This window comes from Vicia villosa, linkage group LG4 (assembly GCF_029867415.1).
Source record: "Vicia villosa cultivar HV-30 ecotype Madison, WI linkage group LG4, Vvil1.0, whole genome shotgun sequence".
Classification (NCBI taxonomy): Eukaryota; Viridiplantae; Streptophyta; class Magnoliopsida; order Fabales; family Fabaceae; genus Vicia; species Vicia villosa.
The window spans coordinates 632,537-653,987 of NC_081183.1; the positions used below are offsets into that span (position 1 = coordinate 632,537).

Below are 21,451 nucleotides of genomic sequence, written 5' to 3' on the forward strand. Positions count from 1 at the left end.
TTGGATAATCTTTCCGAAATTAATCAGGTGAGACCTCAACAGTTCTGTATATTCAGGATTATTGCCGTAACTGTATTTTCCGTATGTTGTTCTTCTATTGGTTTGTCCAGTGTCCCTAAATGGAAGACTCCCTTTTATACTTAACATTTATAACCTGCACTCATTTGCATTCATTAAGTAGTTACCTTACAGCTCCCATAATCAATAAGATTTCTAACTCCCACCGTCGTAATCATGAGGTTTAACATCTCTCCACTAATTTTCATAACGCTCGTGCAGCAATTGGACTACCGTAACCGTCATACCGACTTGGCACTTCGGCCATCCGACTAGGCATGTGTCTCGTCCCGCCTGACTTCGTACATCAACTTCAGATTGGTGTATCTTTCGTCAGGTCCGACTTTATGTACCGGTTCCGACTCCTTCACACACACATCGACTACTTACCTACGATCTCGATTTGTTTAGCATATATTCATCATCCAATTTATAAACCTTCCTAAGAATTTTAGAGTGTACATTTAGAATGTTTTAGATTTTTTCGAGTGTGTATCTCATTTGACTTTTATCATTCTGTTTTATAGGAATTTATCAGGATTTCTACTAATTCTCATTATATAGTTTTCATCCTAACCATTCATATTGTCAAATAGCGATGTATGACTCGTTATGAGATCCAATGATCTAGCATTTACTTTTATGTGTTGGATATGGTGTTCTTCAGCTCCTAGAACATTTTTTTTTGTGACATATTTGTGACGTCTGTGGTCCCTATTTATAGAAATTCTATTAGGATTTCTATTGATCCTTATTCTGTAGTTCATCCAGAATATTCACATTACCAAATAGGAAAATATGACTCGTTCTGTGATCCAACAATTTGTCTTTTACTCGTTCGGATCTAGTGTTCTCTAGAATAGGTTTATTAATGTTCTTTAAGTCCAAAAACCTTTCGCTTGATGACATATTCGTGATGTCTGTATCCTGACGTCACTCTTATCTCCTATTTCTTTATCTTTTAGGTTTACATAGTTTTTTTTTAGAAAATATACACTTTTAAAAAATATATATTTACACTAATTTTCATTTATAGCTTATTTACTATATATTTGCTACCATTTTAATAAATAAGAATAACATAAGAAAAAGATAACATTGACTGTTTTATAATATTATAAAATGACAATAATTAAAACTTTGGATTAAAAATAATATTTAGATTATTTAATATTAATATTTTTATTATATCTTCAATTTAAATTATTAATATTCAATGTAAATGGTCGATCATTAAATATTAACAAAAATATTTTAATATATTTCATTTTTATATTTCATTTGCATAAAATTTAAAAAATATATTAATTAAACTAATTATGTTTAATTAATAAAAAATATTTTGTTTCTTATATTAATAAATTAAATATAATATAATAATATAATTTTTAATTAATAAAAAATGATAATAACTACTCCGTCTGTCTTATATTATAACATGAATTCACTTTTTAAATTTATTAAATAATTAATATAACTGACTTATATAAATCAACTACATTAATTATTTAATGAATCTAATGAATAAATTTTTTTTATAATATAAATAGAGAGAGTATTATAAACTTAGGCACACTAAAACATCGAATTTAGCAATTTATTTTTATTAATTAAACTAGAATGTGTTGAATTAGTGATTATCTATCCAATATATAATAGTGCATTAAAAAAGAGAATGTAGATATATACCTATCTGTCATAGCTTTATGAAACAAAGTTGGTTAAATGTGGACCCTAACTTTACCCTTTCAGAATATAAAAAATATGCTAATTAAGGAGGGTGACTCATTTACATGGATACACATCTCTTCAAATTTAGATCTTATCTTTATCCTTGTTGTCTCATACAAAGCTATGCATTTTCCACCATATATTAATATAACATTTATCTGATTACGACAGAAATTTATTATAAAAATAATATTTTGAGTAAACTATACTAAAAAGTAAACTATACTAAAAAGCATAAAATTAGTCAATGTTATCCAATTATTCTTATATATAAAGTTCCAATACTTTTATAAATACAACATAACGGATCTAAGCTTTTTCATTGAAGGATTGTTTCATTTCTTCTTCTTGATACAAAAATATTTGTTAAAATGAATGTTCAAGGAATAATAGTGAAGGAAAAGAAACATTATTCAACATCATCATCATCATCATCATCATCATCCATTGGAACATTTTCAGAAGATTCAATGAATTCTTTATGTTCTTGTTCATCTGAGTTGATAGAAGATGCTGATTCATCTTCAACTTCATCATCACATTCAAATGGATCTTTATGTGACTTCTCAGAGCTCATGAACAATCTTCCTATAAAGTATGTATACATCTTCTTCCTATATTATACCAACTTTTTTTCTTAAATATGTCAAACCAATTATTTGGTTCCAGGACAATTAAACTGTGATTAAATAGGGTTCGTATTTTTTTTTTGTCACGATTGAACTGTGACTAATGTAGATCTTAAATATTATTATTTTGGAGGTGTTTTGAATTGGTATGAATTATTGGATTAAGTATTGTTTATGATTTGTGTAGGAGAGGGTTGTCAATGTTCTATCAAGGGAAGGCACAATCATTCACTTGTTTAGGTGAGGTACAAAAGATAGAAGATCTTCCAAAGAAAAGCATGTCATACAATAAGAGAATGAAGTCATATAGAAGTTATGGTGGAGATTTGGATAGTCATAGAATATGGTATAGTCCAAAAGCTACAATATCAAAAAAGACATCAAGAGTGACTTTTCCATCTGTATTAAGTAAAAAAGGGAGTTTCTTAGAAAGGTCTAGGGCCTCTAGGCCTTCCATTTTTGTACATAAGAACTACTGAAGTCCAATTAATTAGAGAGAGCTTGCTTCATTTATAAAATTCGTTTGTTTTTAATCTCACTCCTTCAGCTTATTCTGAGTCAAAGCCACATATATAACTGGATTCTCTGTTTGGTAAAAATAGCGGTTGACTGATAAGCTAGCTGATAGCTTATAGTTTATGACTGATGGCTGATGATTTATAATTTATAGCGGATGGTTGAGACTGATAGCTTATAAGCTCATTGAATTGTTTGGTAAAATTAGCGGTTCAATTAACTTATAAATGTAAAATGACATAAAAGATATTTAATATATAATTATTTTATTTTAAATTAAAATAAATTATAAGGGTTAAAAATGAATTTTAATTGAAATAATAAGGATAAAAAAGGAAGAAAAAGTAATAAGCTATAAGACATAAGCTAAAACGCTATTTGAAATAGCGTCTGGAAAATAAGCTATAAGCTAGTAAAATAAGCTATAAGCCCGTGATGAAAAGACTGTTACCAAACGAGTCTAAATTATCATATGAGCTTATAAGACATAAGACATAAGCTATAAGCTCGAAAACATGTTTTACCAAACAGAGCCTAAGTATATCTTTGGATCAACTTTTCCACCACTATTTTCGCATTCTATTGCAAATTTTATCGTGATCTTGTGAAGTTAGGATACCAAACTTTTGCCACATCGGTTTTATAAAGTGAATTTGATCAAGTAAACATATAAGCAAACACATACTAAATATTTATAATTTGAATGGTTATCATATCAGTGCTTACACATACTAAATATTTATAATTTGTTTTAAAAATTATACATTGAAAGTTTTTTAAAGGTTAAAAAAAAATTCAATGACTCACCAGAAGCATTCGTCAAAGAGATTTTCACATGAAGAATTGAGCATTCGTCGAAGAGATTTTCACATGAAGAATTGAGCCTATAACTCTTTAGAAAGTAAATCAATTCTTTATCAACCGAATCATCTTTCATTAGCTCAACTTTAAACCAAAAAATAACATGTAGTTTTAGTACATCAAATGTTATTCTTGATGATTGCATTATTAGATTCATGCATCAATGAAAAGTATTTGCATCCTCTCATTTCCCTTGCTATACTATTCAACAGAAAAAGACAAAGTAAGGGGACAGAGAGAAATGAAGAAGAGAGGATGGGAATTGGGAATGATGGAAATCAGATAGGAATTGGGAAAAGACAGGTTGAAGAGATGTCTTTCAAAAAGGATGGGCATGTGAATCTTCAATTAATTTATATGCAATGAAATAAATCAAGATTAACCTTGACACACTTCACTGAGATAACTAAGTTATGGTTAAAAAAGTAATTATGATTAACAAAAATTAAACATATAGAATAGACTAAATTCACCAGCTCAAAGCCCTCAACATAACTCCAAACAACCTTTAATAACAAAAATTGTTCTTTTATATTTAAGATTGAGTCTGTACAGTGATTCTATGCAGTTGCATTTTTTTCTTAGTCCATTAGAATCCACATAAAAGTCCAATTCTTGTCATTTCACATGAAACACATTGAATGAAACTATATAGCTCTTTATAACAAAGAAATTAATTTGAACCATATAAATAACATTGCTATAAGAAATTACAAATTTCCCTCTTTCACCTCATACCAATACAATAAACAAAACAAAAAGGATATGATAACTTGCCAGAACAAGTTTCATTTTGGAAGCTTTTTTTATACAACAATAAAACAACAAATCCTATGAAACAAAAATCATTTGAACTCCTTTAGATGGGTTATAACTTGTAAACAGGTTCAATTCCAAGGAGATAGAAGCACTTTCTCATCACAATTGCAGTTGCTTCACATAGCAGAAGTCTACTACTTTCCTCGGGCGATCCTACAACCTGCCAAAGAAAATGACCCATCAGTAACATGTATGATGTATAGTACCCTATCTTCAACATGTGGCATAGTAAATATAACAAATCTTCTACTTGGAAGCTCTATGCAAACTTCATGCATCAATGGGAAATATGAATAGAAAAGACATAAAAGTTCGAATGTATAGACAGAAGTATACCTGACAATTCGAATAAAACTTTTTTGTAAAGATTTCTGCCAAGGTATAAAGGTAATCACACAACACACTAGGCAATAAATTGCTGCATGCTTCCTCAAAAACCTGAAAAATAATACAATATACAAAACCCATATATGAGAGACAGAGCATCTTAATCATATGAAATCTCAAGTCGCCTGTTTAAAGAAAATGGAGCCCCGGTGACAAATAGTATGCAAAGGTCTAAAGCTCAAAAACATGATAAACTATTCATATGTCCTACCTCAGGAAATTGTAGCAGATGAAGCCCCAATAAACGCTCATCTTCATGATCCAAAACTATAAACCCATTCTGTCACAATAAGATGGCAGGAACATTAAATACAGTAAGAAATACGCACAGGTTGATTTTACTATATATATTGTAAAATTAAGCATATGGTACAAAATCATATAAATCCAATTTTAATAGATATGGTCAGTCGTCGTCTCAGAAAGAAAAATAAACTTACTTTCTTTACTTCTTCTATGTCTTTGCCAGATTTTCTGATGATAGAGCAAATCCTAGCATGTGCATAGAGCAAATAAACAGCAGTATTTCCCTGTTTCACATTAAACTTAAGCAGGTGAGGCATAAATAACTTCAGATCTTTAGCTTTCTTAGGGATGAAGAAGGGTTTATTTACTGCTACTGGAGTTTCTTAGAAAATTTCGACAGAAATTTTCTTAAGGTATGGCTGGTTTAGCTTAGTCATGAGCGATTCTCTCTCAACAGGGGTTTCCTTAGACTCAGTACATTTTTCTTTTCTGATATCATCTTGTAAGGAGCTTCGCTCTATCCATTGTTTCCTTAATTTTCTTAGCTAAGACTACTTCAGTATTTGTAATTGACGAATTATTCCTCTGTTGACAGATATACAAAACCAGTTTTCATTGTTCGGTCCAATTGGTTTTTAAGTCCATTACCGATTGCACTTTCAAAAGTTGAATCCGAGTGATAACGACTGGAACAAAGTCAAAAGAGTGGATATTTCCACAAATAAATGGCTTGTTATCCATGTGTCGGTATTTAATCAGAATTTAGAACAGTGATATTTTCACTCCATGGCTATCAAAAGTTACCCTATACTTCAAAGGATCCAAATATATGACAGGGACCAAAGAAAATGGCTACTAAATCTACTGGGTTCTTTACTGTAAGTTCACATGCTAACTCTCAAAGTTTGTATGTGGTGAATGCACCTTATCACTAAGCATCTGATCAAAATTGAACGTGTAATTCGTTAATCTGTTGATCTTCAAGTCAGCATACCTGTAAACACAAATCAAAAGCGCAAACATAAGGGACTGTAAGGGATAAGCCATTTAGAATTTGCATTACAGGTGAAAATTGCAAGCGACACGATTATAAAAAAAAAATTAAATCAAAACAAAACCATATGTAGAAGTGGAACCATAAGTTACTAAACCAATCCTCATATACTTTCCTTTTGTCTTGATTTATTCTACTTATCAGTTAGCATGCATATGACAGTTTTTAAAATTCGGTCAAAGAGAATGCATTTGCCAATACATCTGTCTCGACATAAACAAAAGAAAATATGCCTCCAAAGAAGCTAATTACAAATTAGCATGGCTAGATAGAATATTGATTTTGCTTTAAAGCAGGAAAATGAAAAAGGCTCAAAGTTCAAGAAGCTTACTTAACAGCCCCATAACCAATTGCCTCTGATGTTTTCTCAATCTCCTCCTCAGACCAATCATTAGTTGTTTCTAGAAGAACATAAAATATGGAAGGTTAACTTTATGGTGTCTAGACACTAGAACCTCACCAAATGAAAATAAAATAGGCACAAACAATTATTCATAGATATTGATCAATCAAAAATTTCATATCGTGGATGCCTTTATGAAGGTAATGAAGTAAAAATCAAACTGAACAAATTGTACTTTACCACGTTCAAGAAGGGCAGTTTTACAGCGCCTTTTAGCTTCGTCAAGCAAATCAACCAAACGAACAACCTCACTGCTTCGACTACGAAATCGTTTTCCATCATCCCCAAGAACAAGACCAAAACCTATATGGGTACATTTTGGATACGCATTCTCATTTCGTGGCAACCAACCTGCACGTCTGAAGGCCTGAAAGGAAAACCAAAGGGGAACTCTACCATTTTAACTCATTGAAATATTAGGACTGGCATTAGTCCGTGTCAATTCTCTTTCATAAAACTTCAGAGAAAATGAAATGACAGATCCCATAATAGCATTTTAATATATAATTGCTGTTTAGTAAAACCCGTCCAGGTTAGCAACAAAGGTAACTCACTACTGGCAAAAGCAAGTAGAAGGGGTAGTAACAATAGTATAATCTAGTAACCACAATATAATCATAATATACATTGAAAATCACCACTTGAGATATACCTTAAATAGCATATCAAAGTGTTGCTGTTGCCCAATATCTGTAACATATACAATCCACTCCAGTTTTTCTTCATTTAGACGATACCTGCATGGTTCAAATAGCTCAGATAAACAAAACAGTTTATTTTTCTAAGTCAATATATTCCATGTTCTATTCTAAGATAATAATAGAAATAGGTATACCAAAAATTTATAAGAAAGGAAGAAAATTTAGGCATTCAAGATAGAAAAATTTAGCATAAATATATGAACAAAAAACCTGTAAGAGTAAAACTAACCAAAGTGATGCTAGATCAGTTGAAAAATAATTGTAGCCGCCATCTCTTTTTACAGCAATAAGAGGTATATTTACACCCTCAACATATATCACACGAGCACCATCACTGTCTTCAATCAGTCCTAACTTATCTAGCTTCTCAATAACCCCAGGGATATATGGATTATAGAAGCTCTCTCCCTGTGGTCAAACATATCATCATTCAGTACGCTGAAAAGAAATTGTCAAAATCACTGATTGAAGTAAAAACTTTTGTAATTATTGCAACATAAATTCAATATATATTCAATATATTCAGTGCTGCACTGAATGCACCTTGTGACATTAACGACAGTCGGTAAAAATGTCTTTTCACCCACAATAAAGATAATTTTCACTGCAGATGCTAGTGGAATTGCGTTTCATACAAAATCCTAATTTACGGTGACCAATTAAACTTTTGGTTATAACAGAATAAGGAGAAGGACGCGGATTCATTAGACAGAGTATGGTAGATCTGGTTAAATGAGAGAGTCCAAGCCACATGATGAATTAAATATGAACAGCAACTGCATTTCTAACCAACCCAACTAATATTAAGCATGTATAGAATTTAGAATGGTCTGATAATGCATGGTAATAGTTAACATAATGGCTCAGAAATTCCTCATGGAAGTTACAAAACATAGACATAATGGATAAAATCCACAGATTAGAAAAACTAAAAAACTATAACCCTTACCATTTCCTCCAATTGAACTCCAAGACGTTGATAGACCTTGTCGAACTCAGCCCTACTAACATCACAGATCTGTTGCCATGCCTTGCGATACCTGGTATCCCCACTCTGAGATGAAAATTAATGCATACATATGAGTCAAAATTAAGTTCACCAATATCTCATGAGTATGGGGTAAACTCAGGCTATCATTTACCTGGAGCAGGATCACTGCCTGTTGTGCCCTCAGCTTGAATTCGGGATCATCATCAAACCTCAATTTTGATGCCTTATAAAATGCCTAAAAATGCACCACAACTCACATGAGTTTCAGTATCACCAATACTAATTTACTTTTCCAGTAAGAAGATATTTGTGAAACAAAAAAGCAAAAGACAATGTAATTAGTGACAATTAATGAGAACGTTATCCCTCAGAGACTTGTAAATGTTATGATTTCAATGCTGATGGTTCATTTATAAAAGAATTGACAGAGCAACATTTTTTATTAAACATAACCCAAATGATATTTTCTGACGCCATTCCTTAACTTCTTTCTGCTTAAGAAGGGGGCGGGGGGTTGAAATGTGACTATCAAACAAAGCATAAAACAACTATTTCAAGCACAAAATGCATAGAAACCCAACTGTTTTTTGTCATCGCTCGTGTGATAGCAGCTTATATTTCTTAGCTAGGCTTAACAGTATTATAGCACATTAATTTCTGGATAGCTTGGAATGCAATCTTTACTTCCCTTTCGAAATGTATTCAATTCAATTAGAACTAGAACTAGAATGAGTGTGTGGTAAAATGAACTAAAAACAGTATCTTTTCATATCTGAACCAAAATTGCCAATAAAATAATATACGAGAATGAGTATGATGTATGTTCTCACCTGAAGATCTCCAATGGCTGTTTCACTAACATCATCTTGGTTTGGAAATTTTTCAAAGAGGTATGCAATCAGCATCCCAAACTGCAAAACAAATGCATGGACTTTGAGCCCTCTAGTGCCAATACCAAAATGAAAACTTTCCTAGTGAAATATTTTTGAATTCCAGCAGATATCTCATTAGAATATCCGAGCAAAAAATCAATGGTCATTACTAATTTAGTGACTAATTGAATGAATTGATTATTTTGATTACTAAAATATTTTATTTAAAGGGGAGAGTGCACTGTGTAGGACATCAACTGTTAAAGATTACATATATCAAATAAGAATAACACAGAACACACACTATACATACACTTAATTAGGAGGAAAGTAATGCGTGTTCTTCATCAAGAAAACAGTTAGGAACTCAACTTACATCAGCCTCTATCCCAATATATTATTTTCAAGCAACTAAGTAATGCTAATAATCATAATGTCAAGTTAACTTATTGTTGCAAATGCAAAAATGAATCACCCAAAGTCATGATGTGTATGAAGAAGCCTAACTTGTACGTGGTATAGCAAAGATCAAGCCCTGAGAAATGGCCTAAATCATTTATCCCCAAACTAAACAAACACTATATTCTAACTTGTAACATTAAAAATAGAAGAATTTTATAAATTAAATCTACCTGCGTTCCCCAGTCACCGACATGATTTCGGCGGGTAATATGTTTCACACGTGTAAATTCAAGCATGCGAGCTAATGTGTCCCCAATTATGGTAGATCTAAGGTGACCAACATGCATTTCCTTTGCTATATTAGGTGATGAAAAATCAACCATAGCCCTCTCGATTGGAAGTCGGGGTGCCCACGTATCAATTCCATCAATTAGCATCCTCTGTACACCCTGCAGGAGGATTTTTTTTATCATTAAGTATTAATAATACAGGACTTGAATAAGCTCAATAATCAAAACAAAATAAACATCATAAGTTCATAACATTCTTGTATTACAGCCTTCCCGTCAATGAACATTATTACTTAAATACCAACCTCCTCTTGCAAAAAAAAAAAAAAACTGAAATCTCAGACACAAGATACATACTATTTCTAAAGTAAAATTATAAGAGAAAATGTAATCACCTGCGCTATCCAATTCTTTGACAAGACAACATTAACAAATCCAGGACCAGCTAGAGAGCATGAATCAATCATTTCAGATGGAGGAAGATTGTTAATGATGGCCTACACAAATGAAAAACACAGCTACTATTTGACAACGATAAATTAAAATCTGATTTCAAATCAAATATTAACTAAATAGTTTAATGGCTATATAAACGCTCAAAACAAGTTTTACACAAACGTCCAATCATATTTATCATCTACCTACATCATAATATTACTTAATATTTACTTATATTGTAGTAAGATGCTTAACAAACTATGATTAAAGATTGTGTATAACTTATTCCACACGGTCAATACATATAGTCATTAAGCTCATAAGTTAATAAATTCAAAACTAGAATGCATACTCCTTGCGGAGGGAAAAAAAACAAGAAAAAATGTGTCCGATTATACCTGTCCAATAGAAGGGGGACCTCTAAATCCAGTCTCCTTCCCTTTTACCTTAGACCATATACCCATTGCGTTATTACTGCAACAATTAAAAAACTCTTTACATTCCAGTTTCCTCATACGCTCTGTACCAATGCACAATTCAAAAACTTTTGCTTATAGAAAAACCAAAATTTGCACAATGCAAATAGAAATTCAAAACCTAAAAATTCAAATCGCATACAACATATTTGTAAACAGAACAAAAAACTGAACTAACCATTGATAATCACCAAATTTTACACCACCAGATTTGGCGGTGCAAGCATCGACTAAGGGCACAACATCTTCATCAGTCACAGTTGTCTTTAGAGAAACATCAAACAGTTGTGCTAACTGTCTTTTTACACTAGCAGGATTATCAATATCCTATATCCAAATCCAAATTCAAATCCAAAAAACACGTAAACCAACATCACTATCTTAAATTATCATTTCAAACAAAATTAATCGAATAAAAATGTTTCATCGACACTCAATTATCCTAACACCTACATCACCAGGTTAATCACATGTAAATTCGCGGTTAATTCAGTCACGCATATCATTAATTTATTTCACATTAGTTAAATTAATTAACTATAATTTTGACTGCAAATTGAATTAACCTTCTATTCAAACAAATTAACCAAACTTTTCGCAGTAATTAGAAGATTAATTAACGAATTGAATAAACTTACAATGGATAAGGTTGGAGGAGATTGAGTTTTAGTCAATGGCGATTGTGTTTTGTTAACTGCTAAAGCGAATCTTCTAGATGCAACTTTGAGTAAATCTGTCTACACAATAAACAACAACAACATTCAAAACTACGTCGTTTTAGTGAGTTAGGAGTTGAAATAACAATGGCAGAAAGTAGAAACAATAGCGAAGCAAAAGTGAAAGAGAAGAAGCATAGCTGACCAGAACGTGATGGTTGTAGAGATGGTGGAGAGTGAAAGTGAGATAATCGATTAAAATTTAAGCACCCTAACCCTAGCATTTTGCTTTATCTTTTTTTCTTTTCTTTCTTTTTTTGAGGTTTATTTTGAAATGAATTGAAATTTCACTGTTGGGAAGGAGAAAAAGGAATAAGCAGAAGAAGCTATTGTTGTTGTTGCAGTTTGCTGCGTTGAAGATAACTTTGGTGGGACCACCACAACTATTACAAAAATTCAAAAAGGAGTGAATCAATATTTTCTAATTTCATATAATCCATCTCCCCACAAATAAAAAATTAAAGAAAATGAATTTATGTTTAAAATATAAGTGAATTCAAAAAATTAAAAAAAGGTAAGAAAAAAAAAGTAATTACCAATGAATGGTCGGGAGTAAGACATCCAGATGATGATGTAAAATTGGCAAAGCAATAAGATGGTAACAAGAACGATATACAAATCACTGGTATTTAGATTCAGAGTGTTCATCTCACATGATTGGTTGGAAGAATTGGTTTATCAGCATCAATCAATCTATGAAGAACAGAGTAAAATTTGCATTTGATATCACTTAAACAACAAAATTACATCAGTGGTGTCTTGATTATGAGAAAGATGGCAAGCAGTCGATGATCTCAAATGTGTTATACATTCGAAGTATGAAGAGTAATTTATTCAGTGGTGTTCCGTTGGTTGAGAATGACTATAAAGTGTTGACATGAGATAAGATGATGAGAATTCAAGATTAAAGTGGAAGATTGATCTTGAAGGCGCCTATGTCACGTGATATAACCTTCAAAATTGAACTTCATATATTGGAGCATAAGTGCTTGGCAATTGAAGCTAACATAGATGATTGATTATGGCATTACAAGCTTGATCATCTCAATTTTAGAGATATTAGTCACTTGAAAAAACACAATATAGTTTCAAGCATGACTAAAATTCATATTCCTAATGAAGTGTGAGAATAGTGTGTACAAGTAAAGCAACACAAGATTTTTTTTAGCAAATATGCTGGAAACAAGTCTAGAGCTATTTTTGAAATCATATACTCTGATGTGTGTGACCTCATTCAAGTTGATTAAATTAGAAGTAACGAGTACTTTATCAAATTTATAGATGATTTTAGCATAAAACTATGGACATATTTGATTAAAAAGACGAGTGATGTAATTGATGTGTTTATCAAGCTTGAGTCTATGGTAGAAATAGAAAGTGGTTACAAGATAAAGGTCTCAATACCCAATTAGTTTTGAGAAATAATGTCAAGAAAGCAAGGTGTATAAGTTGCACGAGGCTTTGTATAGGCTTAAGCAAGTTCCAATTGTCACGAATTCTAGCTTTCTGCCATTCCTCTTTGTTTTCGTTCTATTCATAATTACATGAGCATTGACAACAATTAATTACAGATATTCGCTATTTGATTTTCTAGTCTATTATAGGAATATAATATAGATATATATATATATATATATATATATATATATATATATATATATATATATATATATATATAATTAAGATAATCAAATCATATGAAATCATTCCCTATTAACATCCCCCTCAAATTGATGCGGCTGATCATGGAGCATCAATTTGTTAACAAGAAACTGATGATGCGAACGAGGAACCGCCTTCATAAAAATATTTACGATCTAAAATTGAGTATTAACATGAGGAAATGATATTATTTGATCATCATAGGAATCATGAATTGAATGACAATCGACTTCAATATGTTTTGTGCATTCATGAATAATTAGATTTGCAACAATTTAGACGACACTTGTCGCTATGTTATGTTACATTCCGCTCCGCTCAATCATGACCTATCAATCCAAACATAATCTTAGTGCTTAAAGAGGACCAAGGCCCAAAAAACTAAACAACTATCCTGAGAATTTCTTAATGCACAATATGAATTATTATGACACCTCATGAAAATACAATAATACTCTCAGTTTTCGGAAATGGATCTTCGGACGCACCTCAAACACACACAATTCGTTCTCTTTTGAACAAAACCCCAATTTTATTACTAAATTTATCTCGGAAATACATTTCTAGAATGTCTAAAGAATGCATGCATAAATAAGAAGTGAAAGTTAGGCAAAAATCCACCACAATGTTCAGTTCTATAGAATAATGAATAATTTTTATCTGCAATTACATTTCAACTCAGAAAGTCACAAACTTTTATATTCATAAGATTTTATGAAGGTCTATTTTAGCAACATGTACCTTAGGAAGGATGCATTTAACCATTTTTTAGTTAAAGTTTGCTAAAACATACTTTCATAAAAACAAGTGGGTGTATTTTAGCAAACCCATGTGGGATTTGTTAAAATACACCCACTTATTTTTATAAAGGTGTGTTTTAACAACATACACCTTAAGGTGCATTTAACCATTTTTTAGTTAATACTTGCTAAAATAGACCTTCATAAAAATAAGTGGGTCTACGTTAGCAAATCCCTATATATTTGATAAATACATTCTCCTACAATTGCGAAATTATGCGAGGCAACTATTTGTTGTTTTTTCATTTGTTATCTTTGCACACTATTTAGGCAGAATACCGCTCCCTTATTTTTTTATTCAAGAAATGAAAGAATACGACGAGAAGGACATGGAGGCAGGTGCAATAGATTCGGAAAACGAAAAAAACTAACGAAGAAGAAGATATTATTGTTTATTTTTCTGGGGGAAAAGAGAAGACTGACATTGAGAAAAAGAAACCGTCGAAAAAATATCTTGTAACTACTTTTTTATTATCAAAAAGGGAATAGGCCTTTGCGATATATAAAAAATGAGCACTTTGAAAGGGTTGTAAGAGATGAAAATTCACAATTTTTTTCAGGTATGTCAAAGTGATGGAAAAAAACAAAACACTTTCACGTATCCACTTAATTTATCTACTTTTCTTAAAATGATGGGAAAAAATGGATCTCTTCAGAAGAGATAAAACCTCCTATAATAATAATGAATTGTCTAATTATTGGAGCTCTGTTAATAAAGAAAAAACAAATAAATACTCTAATGCAACTTGCGTTTCACAACTTAGGATAATGTTAGATAGAAAGACCAACTTCAACTAAACTACCTTTCCCTAAAAATCCGGTAACGCCGAAACTTACCAATGGTGAAATTTATGTGCATAACGCTAGTGGCATATAACTTCTAACAGTATATTAATCCTTTGTATCTTCCATTCATGAATAACGCCATTTCCCAATCCAAAACACAGAGACAAATGTAGCCAAATAATAACTTAAGAATTTACCAAAGTATATTTCTGGATGTTTTTCAGAAATATATTTATAGACTATTTTTTCTCATTCACGAATGAATTTAGAGTGAGTCTCGCTTAAGACGTATTTTGTTATGAAAATGATGTGTTCGGAGATGTATTTTCGAAATCTGAAGGACATATTTAAATTTTTATAGGGTATTTTTTAATCCTATAGGGTGCATTAAGAAATTTTCATTATCTTACTTGAAATTCACACATACTATTTCAACATTAACATTCCTACTATATATGTACACTAAGTTGTAAAAGAAATAGGACAATCAACGATATTACAACTAATGTCACTCATTGTACTACCATACCTAACTAAGGATCTGGATCCGCTCGAATGCCTTTGGTGCTCTTGCTCCTTATGTTATCATCTTGACTATTCATCTACAAATTTACCTCTTTTCAAAACCAAAATTTTTCATCTATTTATAATTAATTCTCAACCATTGAATAAATGGGAGAAGGGATGATGGAAGAGTAATGGCAGTAGATAAAACACATCCGTTAGCTAAATAATTTGCACATTTGTTAGCTTTGTGATTTATGTGTTGAACGTGAACTTTCAATATGTTCTTCATAGTATCTTTGACTTTATTCAACATCATTTAAGATTTTCTCATTTAAGATTTAAACTCATAATAGCCTTTACTACTTTGATATTTTATAATTATGTGGAACATTTTTAGTGAAAAGTCAATACATCCAACCTATTTTTTATTGAAAATGTGGAAAAGAGTTATAGATTTCTATTGTAAAATTAAATCTTAAATGTGATAAAAATTAAGAAATACTAAAATATTTACTAAAAAGAAATGTCTTTTATTTAAAAACTGAAAAATAGTCAAAATATACTTGTGACATAAAAATATATATTTTATTTATCATTCATTAAATATAATAATAATTTTTTTATATATTTTATAAAGGTGCCATTACTAAGTATACTAGAGTAGTGCATGATAGAAATCTCAAAAATATTAAGGGTCTTGCCCATTCATTAGCCAAAAAAAAAACAACAGAATATTGTGTGTATTATATATATACTTGTAATAAAAATGAATTATTGAAAATCTGAGTTAATTCTCTACCATATTAGGTGTGGTGTACCTTGCCGCATACAATCTTTCCTCACCATTCTTATCCGATTGGAGATTACAACCAAATTAATTACGCATGTCCCATTCCCAATTATATTTGTCTACTGGAATCCCGAAATTGCCCTCATCTTTTTTATATAAACCCTCAACCCAAGTAATCAGTTTCTCCTGTCACTTACTCACTTCCCTCACTCACTCAACTAGAAGAATGAAAGACACCGGAAAAAGCCACAAGGCGACCGGAAAACCGTCGTCGGAGACAAGGAAGGATCGAAAATCCGCGTCAGGAATGAGCGGATCACCGAAGAAAGGAGGCCACGGAGGTAAGTTCACATGGATCGGACATAGCTACTCGGATGCTCAGATCGGACCGGATCACGGAGCTTTGGATTCCAAGGACCCGAACTTCGAAGATCGTGAAGAGATCACCGCCGTCTGAGAATCGTGGTTCGTTGCTAGATCTGTAAATAGAGTAATATGCGAGAATGGTAGTTGATCTGTGTATTTTGAATTCAATAATGTAAATATTGTGAAACTGAAATTAATCCTTGGAGCTTATTTTCGATTAATCTAGCTTTACGTTTAATTGTGATTATGGCAAGTAGTTTTGAGGAGAAATTACCATGAAAAAGTTGTTTCTGGAGTAATTGATAGTAAACACTTGTAGGCGAAGTTTGAAAGAATGTGAAAGCTGAAAACGGATATGATTGAATATAATTGAATTTTTCTTTTTAAATTAGTTCAAAGAAAATTAGAGAAGGCATTGTATTCATTTTCAAAACAACTTTTTATCTAATTAATTTTATCAATTCCCAACCATTACATAAAACATGAGAGTTGGCTGAAGAAAAAGACAAAGTGTATGTTTGGTTTGGCTTTTGGAAGGGTCAAAAGCACTTCTATAGATGTAGAATTGATTTTGAGTGATTTAAAGATGTTTGTTTAGGCAAAAGTAGAATTGATTCTGTCTCCAGAATTGATTTTACTTGAAGTTAGAATTTGTAGCTTCTGCCTCCAGAATTGATTCTGGATGTTTTTTACCCTGAAATTTATTATTCAACTCACTTTTACATAAATGTATCCAAACATAAATCAATTCTGCTAAACTCAATTCTGATAGAATCAATTCTACCAAACTCAATTCTACTAGAATCAATTCTGTCCACCGCCAATTCTATGAAATGGCAGTACATAAAATAGCATATGATAGTGAAGATAGTCTCTATTTTTCCTCTCCATTACTATAGTTTTGAAGACATTTATAGTACATTAAAAATAAGTGAATTTATTAAATGTCACATTATTATATTTATATTTACGAAACTTTTATAATTGATAAAATGGAGAAGAGAAAAATAGAAAGGATCTTGACTCGATAGATGAAGGTAATTATCCTTAAAAAAATGCTTACATTCGGATTTGTAAAATGGACAAGAAGGCAAATTATTTAGCTGAGTTCCTCTTCATTTTTTTCATTATTATAGTTTTGAAAAATTTAATGAAAAAAAACTGAAATAACCAAAATTTTAAAAAAAATACAAAAAATGAAAAATAACTTTTTAAAATATTTACCTGGATAATCATATTTTGAGGTGCCTTCATACGAGTCATTTTCTATGGCGCTTTAGCGTATTTTTTAACTTATTCGTCACTTTAGATGGCATATAGTGCCCGTCTCTATAGGGTTGTCATGTGGAGTGACGGCAATGTGCTTTAAATTATTTTAATTTTGTATATAATATTAAATATTTAATAAATAATTAAAAATATAAAAAAAAAGCACACTTTAAAATTTTTTAATTTTTTATATAATATTAAATATTTAATAAATAATTAAAAATACAAAAAAAAAAAAACACACACAAAATAAAACAACGAGATTACAATTATTATTATTTTAATTACAAATATTCTAATGATGATCACCACTTTAACAGTCGTCGTTTCTGCACTTGAATTGGCTTGGTAAAAAGACATTGTTGTTTGTGGTGTGTTGTAGCCATATGTTTGTTGTTAGGTGCTATGGTAAAGTGACGGTTGTAGGATTATTGGGTCGCTTGGATCGTATTCCTCAGGTTGGCCCAAGTCGGGGATAAGTTGGGATCTGGAGGAGTCTGCCTCTTGATGTTGGGTGTATTGTTTTTATTGTTGGTATGAAGTTTGATAATATGCTTGGTAAGGGAATTGGTATTGGTGTTCAGTTTGATGATGGCGTTGGTGTTGTTCTTGGTATTGAGTTTGGCGTTAGCGTTGTTGGGTTGGTTGTTGGTTATATATTTGTTGGCAATGGTCGTGTAAATAGTATGGGTCGGACACAAACGATTCATGGGTGGTAATCGATATATATATATATATATATATATATATATATATATATATATATATAAACACCAGCATCATATATTCTTTGGTTGGTTTCAATAGAAATGGGACAACGAGGAACCAGAGAACAAGTCGGCGACGGTCCTTCCACATCAGACAAAATTCGGGTGCGAAGCCTTTCCAATTTTGATCTATTGGTGATTCACTCTTTTGAGATGTCATTCTCCTAAAGAAGTCGAGGGACTCGAGATTTCTTGACGCATGCCAAACTGGAGTTTCACACGGTTACTCTGGTGCATCCCACAATGTTGTACCGTATGATAGTTGTTGTCGCAGTCCAAACAACTTCAATGCCATGGTTCGGCTCAAGTTGGAGACTCATAGATGGTCTCCAATAAAAGGGATTTGTTGATGTGCATAAGGTATATCCTTATGCACAGTGCATAAATACTCAAATATTGTTTATATAACTCAAAATATTATATTTATTATTCAAAATAATATACAGATTACTCAAAATAGTATAAATATTACTCAGAACAATGAATATATTACTCAAAATAGTTACAATTCGATATTACTCAGAATGATATAAATATTACTCAGAATAGTGTACTCATTACTCACAATTAATAATTACTCATAATTAATAGATGTGTACAAATAATGCATATATTATTCATGGATTATGATATTATTACTCGTTTCTAACTAAAATGTTACTCAGAACAATTTAAATATTACTCGTACGAGACTTATGCGCCGTGCAAAAGGATATACCCTATGAACATCAACCTGACCCCCAATAAAACTACATAGGAAAATAGAATTTAATAAACTATTTGGAAGATGGTTGATATTACAAATATGATTATTTAAAAGTTTTGTGGTATTACATCCTCCGGTTGAAGGTGATCCAAAGGTTGTCGATACAGTAAGATATTTTCCCTCGGGTTCTTGCTGTAAGTCATCCCTCTAACACAGAATTTTAAACAAAAAGCGAGAAAATCGATAATTTATAATTTTTTTTAGAAGAGAGTGAGAAAATTGAAATAGAATTATAAACTTACTTTGTTGCATATGAGAACATGTAGTGGCCGTTGGTTGCAGGGGCTAGTATGGGCACTCTCCACCAACCCCATACTTGGAGCAAGAACGCGCAACCATAAAATGTGCAAGTATTGTTTTTTGCGTTTTTGTCGAGAGAATTATAAAGCATGGCCAAAACGACGGACCCCCAGTTATACTTTCTAATTTTATTGATGTTGTCAAACAAACTTAAATACATAAAATTGACAATGTTACCTGTACTTTCTGGAAATAGCATGTTATCAAACAGTATCATAAGATAACACTTAGTTTTATCGAATATCTGTTCCTCAGTCGAGTTCTCGTCCAATTTAAGAGACTTATAATACTCTTTAAGGGTATTTAGGTTGATATATTGGCCCCTCGAATTCACGTCTCCCTCAATCATATCCTTGCCCAAGCCCTTCTCATATAGGGCATTTGCATGTTAAACACACTCATTAACCGCCTTTCCCTCAATTGGAAGACCCATCACATGTGGATGTCCTCTAGTATGATTGTATACTTACCTGTTGGAAGATGAAACATATGGGTTTCAGGTCTCAATCGTTTTAATAAGGCAAGTATGAATTTTGGATCAATGGTGTTGTTGGAAATTGAAATTCTGGTATATAGGTCTCAGATGTCCTAATAAATATCGAGAATTGATATTTGAGCAACATACAATGGCAAGGTAAACTTGATATAAAAACAAGGTTGGAAAGTAACTGAACACACAAAATTGTTAGCCCAGTTCGGTGTACAACAATACCTACTCTGAGGGCTACCAAGTTAGGAAGGAAATCCACTATTAGTAGTATTCATTCAAATTAAAATAACATCAGATTTACAAATTCTCACTTAATCTCTACCCAATGCAACTTCTACGTAGAAACCTACCTAGATATGAGAAACCCCTCTCACTTCCAATCACTGCAGTGATGTCTCACAATAACAATTACTGATATTGACGACCCTTTACCTCAATATTCAATTACAAACGATACTAGATTAAGAACCTCTTAATTAAAAAGAATATTTGATCTTACTTAAAAGCTTCGACCAAGAAAAATAACTCGAGACACAAGCAACACACACTTAGATTCCTGTATCAATGATACCTAAGTGACATGCATACATTTAATACTTAACAGCATATGAATGCATGACAAAACTTACAACTAAAAAATAATCCTTCTCTTCTATCAAGAATGATATTAGAGAGACTCATAACTTACACACAAATCCTAACACATTCTTTCATAAGTTCTACTATTTAATTAAGTTTGTTATCTTCTATTTAAAGCACACATCTGATCTGGATTTGGGTTTCAAAACGCAGCAAAGAGACTGCTAAAAATCTGCAAAAGTTCTCCTTGAAAACAGGTCTATAGTCATTAGTTTCCTAAATAATCTCCTTATTTAGAAACTATGAATACACCAGGAAAAACAAATAAAATATTTTATCCTTAAATTAAGCGCCATATTGGATTGCACATATTCTCCAAAATATTTTGTATCTGTAACAATCAAAAATAGATTCCAAAAGCCCAACTCATTCACAATGTCGGATGATACTACATAGAGAATTTCTTCTCAGTCATATGAAGATTGTCAAGACATCTTGTTTAACATTTTTTCACTGTTGAATAATTCCTCCTGCTGTCACTGATGGATAATTCTTCCAGATGGCATAAGAGACCCCTTAACCAGCAATCAAACACCAACCTAAAGTGTCTAGAGGAAAACTCAGGGGTGCAGACCTCAATTTTGGGTAACTCAGAACACTAGACACAATTGCGTTCATAACTCCATGTTCCACTCCATTCCATTCATTATTTGCAAAATTAAACAATGAAATCACATTATTTACCACTTCATTCAATATCTTTCCATCACATCTCATTAA

General features: G+C 31.6%; 2 protein-coding genes across 2 annotated transcripts; one reads left to right on the forward strand and one right to left on the reverse strand.

Moving 5' to 3' along the window:
- The first annotated feature begins 2,070 nt into the window (after positions 1-2,070).
- Positions 2,071-2,916, forward strand: LOC131594277 (protein OXIDATIVE STRESS 3-like). Its single transcript, XM_058866363.1, has 2 exons — positions 2,071-2,383; positions 2,605-2,916. The coding sequence occupies exons 1-2, from the start codon at positions 2,160-2,162 to the stop codon at positions 2,894-2,896; spliced, it is 516 nt and encodes a 171-aa protein (XP_058722346.1). The 5' UTR covers positions 2,071-2,159; the 3' UTR covers positions 2,897-2,916.
- Positions 2,917-4,447: 1,531 nt separating this feature from the next.
- LOC131594276 (arginine--tRNA ligase, cytoplasmic-like) lies at positions 4,448-11,928 on the reverse strand. Its single transcript, XM_058866362.1, has 18 exons — positions 11,735-11,928; positions 11,512-11,606; positions 11,052-11,200; positions 10,796-10,871; positions 10,355-10,456; positions 9,900-10,118; positions 9,226-9,306; positions 8,547-8,630; positions 8,354-8,458; positions 7,634-7,812; positions 7,356-7,440; positions 6,884-7,070; positions 6,632-6,701; positions 6,171-6,240; positions 5,441-5,530; positions 5,212-5,280; positions 4,950-5,051; positions 4,448-4,773 (listed from the first exon to the last, which is right to left on the reverse strand). Exons 1-18 carry the CDS (start codon positions 11,811-11,813, stop codon positions 4,663-4,665), a joined length of 1,953 nt encoding a protein of 650 aa, XP_058722345.1. The 5' UTR covers positions 11,814-11,928; the 3' UTR covers positions 4,448-4,662.
- Positions 11,929-21,451: the final 9,523 nt, after the last annotated feature.

Coding starts and splice junctions, on each gene's coding strand:
- LOC131594276 (XM_058866362.1), bottom strand. CDS start 11,813: ATGCTAGGGTTAGGGTGCTTAAATTTTAATCGATTATCTCACTTTCAC. Junction 10,119..10,354: donor CAAAGAATTGGATAGCGCAG/GTGATTACATTT, acceptor ATCCTCCTGCAG/GGTGTACAGAGGATGCTAAT. Junction 7,441..7,633: donor ACTGATCTAGCATCACTTTG/GTTAGTTTTACT, acceptor TGAACCATGCAG/GTATCGTCTAAATGAAGAAA.
- LOC131594277 (XM_058866363.1), top strand. CDS start 2,160: ATGAATGTTCAAGGAATAATAGTGAAGGAAAAGAAACATTATTCAACA. Junction 2,384..2,604: donor ATGAACAATCTTCCTATAAA/GTATGTATACAT, acceptor TGATTTGTGTAG/GAGAGGGTTGTCAATGTTCT.